Source organism: Gopherus evgoodei, chromosome 6 (genome assembly GCF_007399415.2).
Source record: "Gopherus evgoodei ecotype Sinaloan lineage chromosome 6, rGopEvg1_v1.p, whole genome shotgun sequence".
Classification (NCBI taxonomy): domain Eukaryota; kingdom Metazoa; phylum Chordata; order Testudines; family Testudinidae; genus Gopherus; species Gopherus evgoodei.
This window is the reverse complement of record NC_044327.1, coordinates 65,528,692-65,542,577: the sequence shown is the minus strand read 5'-3', so window position 1 is coordinate 65,542,577 and position 13,886 is coordinate 65,528,692. Positions and strand designations below refer to the sequence as shown.

At 41.9% G+C, this 13,886-nt stretch overlaps 1 protein-coding gene across 3 annotated transcripts in view; it reads right to left on the bottom strand.

The window, feature by feature from the left end:
• Window positions 1–13,051, bottom strand: part of EPB41L4A (erythrocyte membrane protein band 4.1 like 4A) — a 215,149-nt gene extending 202,098 nt beyond the window's left edge. For 2 of the 3 annotated variants that reach the window (XM_030566656.1, XM_030566658.1), the window contains exons 1-2: window positions 12,859–13,051; window positions 12,140–12,542 (exon numbers count right to left, since the gene is read on the bottom strand). In XM_030566656.1, coding sequence (XP_030422516.1) covers window positions 12,140–12,238 — 99 coding nt within the window. In that variant the 5' untranslated portion in view covers window positions 12,239–12,542; window positions 12,859–13,051. Of the gene's footprint in view, window positions 1–12,139; window positions 12,543–12,680; window positions 12,725–12,858 lie in introns of those variants that run through there. The other variant, XM_030566657.1, reaches the window with a different exon arrangement.
• Window positions 13,052–13,886: the final 835 nt, after the last annotated feature.

Below are 13,886 nucleotides of genomic sequence, written 5' to 3'. Positions count from 1 at the left end.
AAACAGACAGGCATGTCAAATTTTGTCACTTATTTTCCATGACAATATGTATTACTAATTTTAAAAAAACAGCTTTCATTGAGATTTTAGTTGCCATTCCTAAAAAGAGAACTATTGATGTTCACATTTAACAAGAGGAATTTTCTATTCTGCCCTGTCACCATAGCCCCATCTTTTCCTTTCTATTCTGTCTTCTGTATTCAGCTCCTTTTGCCCTCACACCTCCACTTCTACCATTTCTCTTTTCCTTTTCTCCTTTTTGATTACTGATTTTAAATCCACTTGCTATTGTGACCACTGCTACCATTGGTCTCTGTCCATGCCAAGCTGTGCTGTGCTGGCCCTTCCTGTCATATGAACTTATGAACTTTGGAGGTATTCTGCCTCCAAAAGCGCCATTTGAGCAAAGTAAACTTAAGTCTAGCTGGAGCAGAAGTTAAAAAAATGCCTGGTTTACAGTCAACAGAATTTTTTTTTTTAAAAGATGAGTGACCAAGTTTTATCCAACATATCCAAAAATCCAAATTTGTTTTGAAAAGTGAAGTCATATCACCCTCCCGACCAGATACAGGAGTATGTTCCACACTTCAGAAAATGATGTAGACTCTCCTTCAATAAAAACCAAGAGCATTTAGGGTACGTCCAGACTACTGGCCGTATCAGCAGGTAGCAATCGATTTATCAGGGATCGATATATCACGTCTCGCCTAGACACGATATATCTATCCCCGAATGTGCTCCCCGTCGACTCCAGAACTCCACCAGAGCAAGCAGCGGTAGCGGAGTCAACAGGGGAGCCACAGCTGTCGATCCCATGCCGTGAGGACAGGAGGTAAGTCAGAATAAGATACATCAACTTCAGCTATGGTAGTTGCGTCGCGTATCTTACATCAACACTCCCACACACACACAGTGTAGACCAGGCCTTAGTAACCTTCTGAATTATTAGCTCTGTCTTTTGGTTACTACTATGAGTTATCCACTTCTATGCAACAATGTGGAATGACCTAGAGCAGTGTTTCTCAACGACCGGTCCATGGACAGGTGCCAGTCCCTGCAATCAAAAAGGTTGAGAAACACAGGTCTAAAGTGTGCCTTTTGGACCCCAATGTCCAAGGATTCAGCAGCACCAACAAGAGATGAAGGCAGCAGCAGAAACATAAGTACAAGCAGACTATGTTTAGGCTGCCACCTTGCCTTAAACTATTAAGTGAATTGTATACTGGATGAAGTACAAAATATGCCATCAGTATTAAGCTTTTGTATCTGGTCCAAAAAGGGAAATCATTTGCAAATATTTGAAACATGCGCTGATAAACATAGTCTGCCAAACCCTGCCCAGATGTTGGTGCATAATTGCTCACTTTGGAAAATATTGTTATTGAATGTAGCTAATACATATGCCTTACCATTAAAAAAAAAGGGGTGGGGAGAGAGGGAGAGAATGAAAACACCCTTAAGGGGAAAAATGGATTCAAATAAAATACACCTCTACCCCCATATAACGCTGTCCTCAGGAGCCAAAAAATCTTACCGTGTTATAAGTGAAACCGTGTTATATTGAACTTGCTTTGATCCACTGAAGTATGCAACTCTTCCCTCACCCCCCAGAGCACTGCTTTACTGCGTTATATCCGAATTCGTATTATATCGGGTCACATTATATCGGGGTAGAGGTGTATTTGAGAATGGGACCAGGAAGGTAAAATTATTGGTAGCTTCTCATCTTTCTAGCAGCTATTAGTGATTACTGCCTAGTTTTTATTTCTGATACAAGTATAATATTTTCCTGGCAACACAAATTTCACAAAGTGATGTCAGTTGTAGTTTTCATCATTTTCATTAAATTCTCTCTCTCAGGTATTTCCTGATATGATCCCTTTAAGAGATGAAGATTTTTCTCTAACTTCATGTGACTGCATTTCATAATTTCTGTTAATTCACCAGTCAGTAGTTTTATATTAGAGTTAGCAATTTTTGACAGGCTAAATGAAATGAGTTTTATGATTAGATGTCACATCTTGGTATTTTAAATGTATTTACATTTTGTTTTTACTCAGTCAAATATATGTGACTTTTTAAATCTCAAAACTATAGAAATCCAAAAGACAAAGACTTAATAAAAATACTACCTCTGTTTATATTTTTCCTGACTGTATTAGGAAATCACTGCTCATTAAAACCACCAAGCATCTAACAATGTTGTTATTCAAACCTCAGGTTGATTAAGAGGTAATCATTTAAAAGTTAATGGGTTCTTGTCTTGCTGTCAGACTGGTTTCATTAATTTAGTTAAGTGCACCTAGGGAAAAAGAAAGTGTCTCAGCATTCATTCATTACATGGTTATTCCTTGGAGGACTCAAAATTGCTGGTCTCATCTGTAAAGACACCGAAGAAATTAGTAATCTATTTCAAATATGTGACAGTAATTTTGAAGAGTGATTAATTTACGGTTTGTGAAGTCCTTTGTTCCTTTTACTCCTTCCTAACTGGATGACAAAAATGTGGAAAGGGCTGATTACATATCCAACTACTTGTATTCTATGAATTCTGATTTCTCAGTATTATTTTAAATCAATGTTCCCAATGAAATAGAAATTTTTCTTACCATGTTGTATTAAAATAGATCAATTTAGACTTCTGCCTTTAAATGTTTTCTCTACTGTTGTTATAAATAACCCCTAGAAGTATGATTTAAGTAAGATTAAAGAAAAAAATCTATTTTTCCAATTTATTTACATTGCATATTTGACAATATTTTTTGTACGGTCATTTTCCCCTGTTGCAATAGGCAACTGATACTTTGTATTTGTTTCTTTTTTGGGATGGGAGGAAGGGAAGTAAAAGCACAAAGTTTCCAAGAACAACTTAAAAACAGGTACAGTACTTTTAAGCTAGGTTTTTTGTTGTTGTTGTTGTTTTGTTGTTAACTAGATCAAAAATAAATTTCAAGTTGAGGTCCCTTTAACTTGGGTTTACTTTTTTGTTAATCATTCTTTACAAACTAATATTATTCTGAATTTCCAAAGGATTTCTCTATCCAGAACAGGCCTTTTAATACTACACCAGATAGGGTAAGGGAAACAAAAAACAGACTAATTTCCATGTTGAGCACTGACAATAAACTACAATTCTGTAGCTCAGAGACAGAAATTACACTTTCCAGAATTATCACAGGTGGAAAATCTTTGCAGTTTAGTGTTAACAGAATTTGCAGGACTTTTAAAAAGCATACATCCATAACTAAGTGAACTTCTTATCACAAAAATAATACTTTGGATTTTTTAGAGTTGAGAAATATACCATATAGCAAAAATCAGTATAGTATATAGTGTTAGTGTGGTCTATGGAAATGGAAAGCGGGGAAGTAATGACTCTGTTGTTGATACTGATTTTTGCTATATGGTATATTTAGTATAGTATATTATACTAACAAACACAATATACTAACGCTCATTTGAGTTTTTAACCCAAGTTTCTTTATCAGGCTTATTACAACAAATGATGGCTTTGTATGCAGTTTTATACCCAACTTCCATACACATCCATTATGTATTTGCCTCAAGGAAAATAGGCCTTTTGTAAACAGTCCAGTGAAGTCAATGGAGCTATGCTAATTTATGCCAACAAAAAACTTAACCAACAAGTTTCAGTATTCTGTAGTATTTTGAAAGTGTCAAATCTGTGATATTTGAATTGCCTAAAATTCAAGTTTAGTTAGAAAAATAATGTTAATCTCTACAAATTGACTGAAAATAACCCCAGAAATAATTAAGAGTTGGTGTCACAGCTAACTGACGATTGGTGGATATTAATTTAAATCATATAGCCAAAACTTTCCAAAGTGTCATTGCTTTCAGCAAATTCATAATTTTTGGAGACCTGGGAAATATCTTCATTAAAATCTTTGAATTTGGTTGGCTAGAGTTAAGCATCTAAATAAGTGGTCTGATTTTTAAAGAGTCCGAGAACAATCAAAAAATTTGGAACTTATTTTATTTGCTTCTCAGGGGCAGATTATTATGGTACAGGAAAATATGCAACTGATTTGCTCATGTTTTAATTTACAAAATAGCCGAGTGCCTTGTGTGTAAATTAAACAGGATTTGGCCAATAATGTAATTTGTAAACATAGGGTGAAATTCACTCTTGTATAGAGGACTACACAAGGTCCAGGCACCACAAGTCCTACATAAGGTTTCAGTGGTACACAGACCAGAATATCAGTGGTTTGATGGTTATATCTGATCACAGAGCTGTTGTCTAATATGCGCACACTCAGGATATACAACTGTCAAGAAAGAATTAGAATAACTGTCCTGTACACAACTTTCATAACTGCAGCTCTGGTGTAGACCTTTTATCCTGTGAACATTAATTAAATAGGGCAGAGGTTCTCAAACTTCATTGGACCGCGACCCCCTTCTGACAACAAAAATTATACACGACCCTGGAAAGGGAAACCAAAATTTGAGCCCAGTCGCCCTGTGAGGGGGCCAAAGCCAAAACCCAAGCCCCGCCCTCTGGGTGGGGTGGGGCGGTGGGAAGGAAGAGAGACAAAAGGCTTCAGCCCCTTGCAGGTAGCCTCAAACCTGAGGCCTGCCACTCAGAGCTGAAGCCCTCAGGCTTCAGCTCTGGCTCCGAGTGGCAGGGCTCAGGCTTCAGCTTTGGTCCTGGGCTTTAGCAAGTCGTACACCAGCCCTGGCGACCCCATTAAAAAGGACTTGCCACCCACTTTGGGGTCCCGACCCACAGTTTGAGAACCGCTGAAATAGGGCTTAAGTGGAACACTGGTCTTGGGATGGCCTAGTACAGAGGGATGAATTTCACACACAGCGAATATTTTAAAAGTGTATTTCTTGTTAGCCTGAGACTTAAACCTGTTATTTAACATAACACTGAGATTCCTGTGCTTTAGAGAAGTAGCTAATGTTCTCCTGAGATAGTAATCCTTATTACAAAGAAGACAGAAATACAAAACTGGACAGGGCTGTTTCAGAATAGTTTGATATTATTCTGAACAAATAAACCTGTTTTCTCCTGCAGAACTTCCATTCCATTTCCAAGAAAAATAAATACAGAAGAATTTCTGAGATTCTCAATATCTTTTATTACAAGATACCAGTTCTTTCTGAAATCTAATGATTGATCTGTACCACCAAGTACATTCTAAATCAGCGTTTTATAATGAGTTACATAACCATAGCCTCTGATTCCTAAACCAGCAATAACAACTAAATCTACCATGGCAAAACCCGATCTGCAATAAGCAAAGCTGTGCACAGGGAAAATGACTAATTCTTAACAGAAGAATCATATACTAATATGTAATGTTTGGCAACATCTCCATAAATGATCAAAACATTGATGACATGTTTTGTGACACTAACAAATGGGCTAAACCTGTTTGAAATAAACTATTTCTAAATTACCGTTTACAAGTGTGGAAACTAGTCAAAATAACAGTATTGGGAAACCGGTTATTTCCTTTCAATAAACAACCAATTTCTAACTAATTTATAGTGCAAGACTTTCAACCACCCATTTCTCAATTCATCTGTTTAATTCTAAGAAGGAAGAATGAGTTCTTTTACATGACTGTAAAGAGCCTAACTCTATTTTAGCACTATATACATAGATAATATGTGCCACGTTCACAAAGCTTGCCCTTTAAATAACTTGTATTAGATTAAGAATACATTGCTTTATGATCTCACTATATTTATTCTCTGAACTGCATCTCTAGGCACAACGTATGACAACAAAATCAAAATGTGAATAACATGTATAAGGCTGGTTCCATTCCATGCCTTCTCCTGGTTATTTTGCCTGTTTGTCCATGAAATAGCGGTCCTTAAAGCTAGACAGCCAAGCTTTTCATTTTCACATGACTGAACTCTTTTTTTAAAAATGAAGATGCAAGAGAAGAATGATGAGCTATCAGAAACAAAATAAGTTTTGGTGACTACAAGAAATATAACATTACAATGCTTCCAAATTGAGTGTAGTCCACTGTAAGGGGCATGGGAGTAGAAGTTGGAGAGTCTGGGTGCTGTTCCGGACTCTGCCATTAACTTGCTGTGAGATCTTGGCCAAGCCACTTCACCTTTCTGTGACTCAGTTTCTCCACCTGTAAAAGGGGGATAATGGTACTTTCCTTTCTTTGTTAAACACTTTGAGGTCTAAAGGTGGAAAGCGCTAAATTATTACTACGTTGGGATTCAGAGCTGTAATCTTGCGAACCTCTGCTCATTTTGTTAGTCTGTAGTACAATCGCAAATCCATTCCTACAGTGAAATAACATTTATTAATACACTCCTCAGTTGTCATCATCATTATTCTGTATTCCTGACAGTCCTTGTCATATACAGTAAACCTGCAGCCTTTACAGAAATAATGGTATTGCTTGAAGCAATAGGTAAGAACATAAGAATGACGATACTTGGTCAGATCAATTGTCCATCTGGCTCAGTATCCTGGCCTTCAACAGTGGCCAGTGCCAGATGCTTCAGAGGGAAGGAACAAAACAGGGCAATCATTAAGTGAGGGATAGCTCAGTGGTTTGAGCATTGGCCTGCTAAACCCAGGGTTGTCAGTTCAATCCTTGAAGGAGCCATTTAGGGATCTGGGGCAAAAATCTATCTGGGGATTGGTCCTGCTTTGAGCAATGGGTTGGACTAGATGAGTTCCCTTCCAACCCTGATATTCTACAATCCATCCCCTGTCGTCCAGTCCTAGCTTCTGGTAGTCAAAGGTTCAGGGACATCCAGAGCATGAGGATGTCTCTCTAACCATCTTGGCTAAGAGCTGTTGATTGAGCTAGCCTTCATGAACTTATCTAAATAATTCCTTTTTGAACACAGTTATATTTTTGGCCTTCACAACATCCCCTGGTAACAAGTTCCAAACATTGGCTCCGCTTCGTGTGAAGAAGAACTTCCTAATGTTTGTTTTAAACCTGCTGCCTATTAATTTCATTGGGTGACCTCTAGTTCTTGTGTTATGTAAAGGAGTAAATAACACTTCCTTATTCACTTCTTCACACCGCTCATGATTTTACAGATCTCTATCATAGACTCCTTAGTCCTCTTTTTTTTTCCTAAAATGAACAATCCCAATCTCTAATCTGTCCTCACATGGAATTTGTTCCATGTCCTTACACATTTTTTTTTACACTTTTCTATACCTTTTCCAATTCTAATATATCTTTTTTGAGATGGGGTGAACAGAACTGCATGCACTATTCAAGGTATGGGCACATCATGGATAGATATAATGGCATTATGATATTTTCTGTCTTATCTATCCCTTTCCTTGTGGTTCCTAACATTGTTAGCTTTTTTGACAGCTACTGCACACTGAGTTTTCAGAGAACTGTCCACAATGACTCCAAGATCTCTTTCTTGACTGGTAATAGCTAATTTAGACCCCATCATCTTGTACATATAGTTGGACCTTTCCTTTTACACCATGACTGCTTACTCTGCATAAGCCTTCTCAAAGGCTTTCTGAAAGTCCAAGTACACTACATCAGCAGGATCATCCTTGTCCACATGCTTGTTGACACCTGCAAAGAATTCTAATAGATCTGTGAGGCATCACTTCCCTTTATATATCTGATAGAAACTATAGTAAAGAACAGAATTATCAATTTGTCTAGTACTGAAGTTAGGCTTATTGGTCTGTAAATGCTAAGATTGTTTCTGGAGCCTTTTTTAAAAATTGGCGTTACATTAGCTATCTTCCAGTCATCTGATACAGAGGCTAACTTAAGCTGTGGGTTACATACCACAGTTAGTAATTCTTCAATTTCATATTTGATCTCTATTCATACTTCAATCTGGGACAGTTCCTTAGGTGTGGAAATGTCTTGAAAAGCTGACATTTATCCTTTGAGGTATTTTCAAAAATATACATAAATACTAAATCAACGTAAATAAATATACATAAATACTAAATCAAATACACAGTTCAGATTCATTGGAGACACCACCAAATTATCTAGGATTAACTATTATTTATAAAAAATAACTATTTTTATCAACACTTAAGAGTTTTCCTTTCTTCTTGGGCAGTTCTAGGTTTGTTAAACAGTATTTGAGACATTTCCCCCCCCACGCCCACACATCATTAGACCTAATTAAAAGAATGAGTGCAGAGGAGAGGGTACACCCAGATGGGAAGCTCCAGTGGAAGCTTTGATACAGAGCAAAAAGATAAATAGAAAGGCTTACAACCTGCATCTTATGCCAAAACAGGAATATTATCATAAAACAAAGTAAACCAAACTAATCCCTGGATCTCTAAATGTATACATACAAATAAAGTCACTAACATGAGAAATACTTTAAATGATATAGAAGTTAAGTTAATGAGTCAGTTCGAACTTTCATCTGGTAAAACAATATTAGTAAACCTGCATATTTCAAGGTTAAAATGTCAAATAAAAACATTATCAACAAAGACCTGTATTACAGATAAATAATTATTGTAAATAGAAATTCCTAGTTAGAATAAGTTAAAACAGATAATTCCTTTCATTGAACTCCATATGGCTCCAACCCTGAAAAAGATTTGCATGTGGGCCTTTATTTTCATGTGGAGCACTGACTTTAACAGGAACTATGTAAGGATAAGGACCCACACATACTAGTGCCCTTTCAGAATTGGGAGAGTCTATGAAATTACTCATAGGAAGTGAGGGAAGTTATTCGCAGAGTTCCTCTAGGCTCATATTGGGGACCAAGATTTAATATTTGCACTAATAAACCACGAAACAAAAAGCAGGAGTATGCTAACTGCTGAAACAGAAACTGGCTGAGGACAGACTATCTTATGAGAGGAGACTAAAAAGCTTGGCTTGTTTGGCACAGCAAAATGAAGGCTGAGGGGAGATACGATTGCTCTCTAAAAATACCTTGATAGAAGGGAGGGTATAAAATACCAGAAAGGGAAAAATGCTATTTAAACTAAAGGACAATGTTAGCAAAAGAACAAACCAGTGTCAGCTGGTCATGAATAAATTTAGACTGGAAATTAGAAGGGTTCTACATCAGAGGAGTCAGGTATTAGCAGGAGTGTTCTAAGCAAGATCCCAGAAGTAATTCTTCCACTTTACTCAGCACTGATAAGGCCTCAGCTGGAATACTGTGTCAAGTTCTGGGCACCACACTTAGGAAAGATGTGGACAAACTGGAGAAAGTCCAGAGGAGAGCAACAAAAATGATTAATGGGCTAGAAAATACAAGGAAAGGTTTAAAAATTGGGTTTGTTTGGTCTGGAGAAAAGAAGACTGGGGGGGGGGACCTGATAACAGTCTTCAAGTACATAAAAGGTTGTGATAAAGAAGAGGGTGATAAATTGTTCTCCTTAACCACTGAGAACAGGACAAGAAGTAATGGGCTTAAATTGCAGCAAGAGAGGTTTTGTTTAGACATTAGGAAAAACTTCCTACCTATAAGGATAGTTAAGAACTGGCACAAATTACCTAGGGAGGTTATGAAATCTCTGTCACTGAAGATTTTTAAGAAAAGATTAGACAAACTACTGTCAGCAATCGTCTAGATCAGTGGTTTTCAACCGGGGGTCCACAGACTCTGTCTAGGATTTCCAAAGGAGTTCATACCTTAAAATTTTTTAGGCATCCACAAATGAAAAAGGTTGAAAACCACTGGTCTAGATCAGGGGTTCTCAAACTTCATTGCACCACAACCCCTTCTGACAACAGACATTACTTCATGACCCCAGGAGTGGGGACCAAAGCCTGAGCCCCCTCAAGCCCCACTGCTCCTGGTACAAGGTCCAAAACCCAAGCCCCACAGCTCTGGGCAGGGGGACCAAAGCTGAAGCTCAAGAGCTTCAGTCCCAGACAGGTGGCCTGCAACCTGAGCCCTGCCGCAAAGGGCTGAAGCCATTCAGCGAACCCATTCAAAAGTGGTTGCGAACCACTTTGGGGTCCTAACCCACAGTTTGAGAATTGCTGGTTTAGATAATACTTAGTTCCACCCAGTGCAGGGGACTGGACTAGATGACCTATCGAGGTCCCTTCCAGTCCTACATTTCTATGATTCTGGAACAGCATTCCAATAGGAATAATGGGGGGGAAACAATCTAATTAATTTTAGGGTGGATCTTGATAATTCTATGAACAGGATTATATAATGGGGTTGCCTGTGATAGCAGGGGACTGGACTTGATGACCCAACAGGTCCCTTCCAGTCCTGTGTTCTATGCCCTCCCTCTGTAGGATACTCCTTTTATATCTCCGAGTCCCTGTGTTCACGAGCAACCATATATGTAATTATAATAAACTATATCAAAATTTTCAAAACTGCATGCCTAAATTTAGATTTCTAAATCCATATTTGAACACTGAAGTCAAATGGCACTGGAAGTTGCTTGGTATTCAACTAAATATGGATTTATTAGCCTAATTTCAGGCACCCAGTTTTGAAAATCTTGGTAATACATCTCTGTGTAATTATAGGTGGAGCTGGTAGTGCTGCCTTTGCTTAAGGTTGCCAAATACACTTCCTTCCCCTTGTGTCCCAAAGTAGTGAGACCTGCTGCCACCTGAGAAGAGCAACAAACCCCACTGAGCCAGACTGTACTCCATTCTGATCTCAGGGCCCACGGATACCAGTTGGTGGCTCACCAATGAAGCCGTGAGCACAAGCATATACCTGGTGCAGTTCACAAACTCCCCTGAGACCTGTCCTTTCTGGGGTCAGAGGGAGACCCTGCTGTACATCTATAAAGAGTGCATCAGCCTTCTTCTGGTCCCTCCAGAACTTCTCACTGAGGTTCTAGCGGCACTTTTCCCTGCACCTCCTCATTTACACACATCCCATCAGATGCCCCACAAAGTCACAGGACCTCCTTGTCAACCTCCTCCTGGCACTGTCCTACACAGCCATCCCTCACTCCAGGAGGGTGAAGCTGCAACAGGGGCTAGGGGGTGCTCTGAGACTGTGGAGCCCATTTCCATTCCCTTGTTAAGTCATGCCTCCAAGTAAAGTTGCTCTGGGTGGTGTCCATTGACTCCTTAGTCAGGTTTAGAGGAGTCATGGGCTCTGTCAGGGGTTCTCTGCTTGATATCCCTTTCCAGTTCTCTGATTTTTAACTTCTTACCTCCATCTCATCCTTGATTTTTTCATTTATTGTCCCTAGAATTTGCTTGTGGCCTGGGTTTAATGGCTAGATAGGGCCTTTTGCTTTGGGAGGGTTAAGGTTCACCATCTCCCAGCAATCACTACAGGCACACACCTTTCAACTCCCACTCTGAATTCCCAATTTTTAACTTTTAACCTTCACTCCCATGTCTGTTTTTTCATGTATTGTCCCCAGTACTCACTTGGCAGCCTGAGTCCAAGGGCTCCTCCTGTTTGGTGGAGGGGATAGGCATCTGCCCTAGTGCCCAAAAATAGCATACACCTTTCAGCTTCTGCAGCAACTGAGGCAGGGATCTTACAGACTACCGACTTATTCACCACACAACCCTCATTAATTCTCAGACCACCAACTATTCTGTACATTGAATAAGGCACTGTGGAAAAAATAGTATATGATCATAGTTAAACATTATATCATAGGGCACATGCACAAGAGGACAAATTAAAGTTGCAAAGGCAGCCTTAATTCTAGTATTTCCTAACTCTTGAGCAATGGACTTTGAGCTCTTGGTTTTTTTACGTAATAAATATCTAATACACAATGTCATGAGCCCTTCAGAACAGCTGGAATCTGTTCAAATAAGTGTATGCCATAAAATAATCCACTTAGCCTTAAAAAATTAACTCTAGCAAATCTTTTAGTAGGACCCACAATGTTAACATGTTTTTGTGGTGAATTTCTATCACTGGAGTAACTGAGAATTAAAGTTATGGAATGATTTTCACCTTTGGGGGCTTTTTAAAAAGTATTCACTATTCAAACTTCTTTTCAGTTAACCGAGTGTTAATTAAACTACATAACCCCTCCATTTCACAGTAATTAGCAGTGAGCATTGATAACCACTCTCGAACAGCACGTTTCCAAGCAGGATTTACTCCCCTACCGCTGAGCTTTAGACAAAGCATTTCAAACATTATTGACAAGTGCCTGGGTAACCCTAATGAAAACAATACAGCCTGTGCTTACCTTTATCCCCTGCTGTTGGGTGGTCAGGGTCAACTTGGATTCATCCAGAAGCAAAACCTCACAATAAAATTCCTCCGGGACAGCACAGAAACAACCCATTACTGCTTTGATGTCTGGGGGAAATGGAAACGAGAGATAAAGGCGACCCCAAGCTCCAGAAGAGGGAGAAGCAGCACGTTTAATTAACGCTGCCGCTAATGAACAAGAAATGTATTCAGCTCAGCAGTCCCAATGCAATAGAACGATCCCAGGAGATGCAGACGTGCGGGTACTTCTTGGATGTTGGAAAGCTGAGTATCCAGTTGCTGCAAAGATGGTGAGCTAAACACCAAGGAACAACTCCCTGGACATTCTGCAAAAGTCTTCAGCAAGGCCGGGGGTGTTAGAAGCTCCTTCCGCTGCCCTGTGGGAAAGAAAAATCACATTGCAATGGGCCAGGAGCGCGCAGTCCCGGGCCAGGTCCCACCTGCCAAGGTTCAGCAGGGTGTCAGTCTCCTCTCTGTTCTTTAAACCCTGTATTAGCACCCACTGTTCTCCGTACCTGTTCTCACCGTGTCTCCGGGTTAATCATTTGCCACATTCCCACTCCCACCCCATTTCTGAGGCTGCTCGTTTGTGCAGAACGAGACCACAGCAAGGCAGGGGAGAGCCACAGACTCCCCCCTTATCCCCTCCCCTGCTATACGGCGGGGGGGGGGAGAGAAAGGGGGAAGAGTTACCTAGGCGAAAAGGAGAACCGCTGGCGGGCAGCTCATGTCGTGGGGCCATGTGCAGAAGTACCCCGCTTCGCTTCTCCGCCCGGCCCAGCCGGCTCTCGCCTTCCGGCCCCTCCTCCTAGTGAGCAGAGCGGAGAGCGCCCCAGCGCCGCCACCCTACTGCTGCTGTTCCCCTGCGTCCTGTGCGCCGCACGTGCGAGCTGCCGCTGAGGCTTCGGGGCGCCCTTCGCGCAGCAGCTCTGTCCTTAGGGCTCCCTTAGCGCCCCCAGGGCCAGAGAGCGCCTCACACTCTGGGCGGGCGCGGCTCCACCTGCCCCCGGCAGCTGCCCGCACTCGGATTCTGCAAAGCCCAAGTGGCAGGGGGCGCCGCGGCCGCCTCTCCCCCGCGCCTGCCGCGGCGGTGACTTGCCCTGCTCTCCTCGGCTCGCGTCCCAGCAGCAGCATATCCCGGGGGCTGGATGAGCAGCCTCCCCAGGAGCGCGTCCCTGCCGGCCGGCCCGGGACTGGAGCAGCGGCCGCCGTGTCAACCCTCCAGCAGCATCGCGGTGCCCGCCGGGGCTGGGGGCTGCCGCCGGGGAGCAGCGAGCGCGCCTCCACGTTGTGGCCAGACCCGCCGGCAGCCGCCGCTCTCTGCCCCTCTCCAGTGCTGGCTGCTGGCCGTGGTTCAGCTGTGTCCGTCTCCAGGGGCGATGGTGCCGGCTGGTGCCGGGAGGGAGGGGCAGTAGAGCGGTTGCTCTAGCCCCCGAGTTACGGGCGCAGCCTCTCCTCCCTCCAGTCGCCCGGCCCGGCTCTAGCAGCGCCAGGCGCTGAGGCAGCAGTGACCCCTGCTGGGCCAGCCCCTCACGCGCTTCTCTCCCCGGGCTGCAGCCGCGGCCCGCGTGCAGGTGCAACGGAGCTAGCTCGGCCCCTGCCTGCAGGCAGCGCGCACCGGCACTGGACTCGGGTAGCGATTGCACAGCTGGTCCGCGGCAGGGGCGGCTCAAGCACCGCAGGCAGGTTGCCTTCGGCGGCTTGCCTGCCTGAGGTCCCCG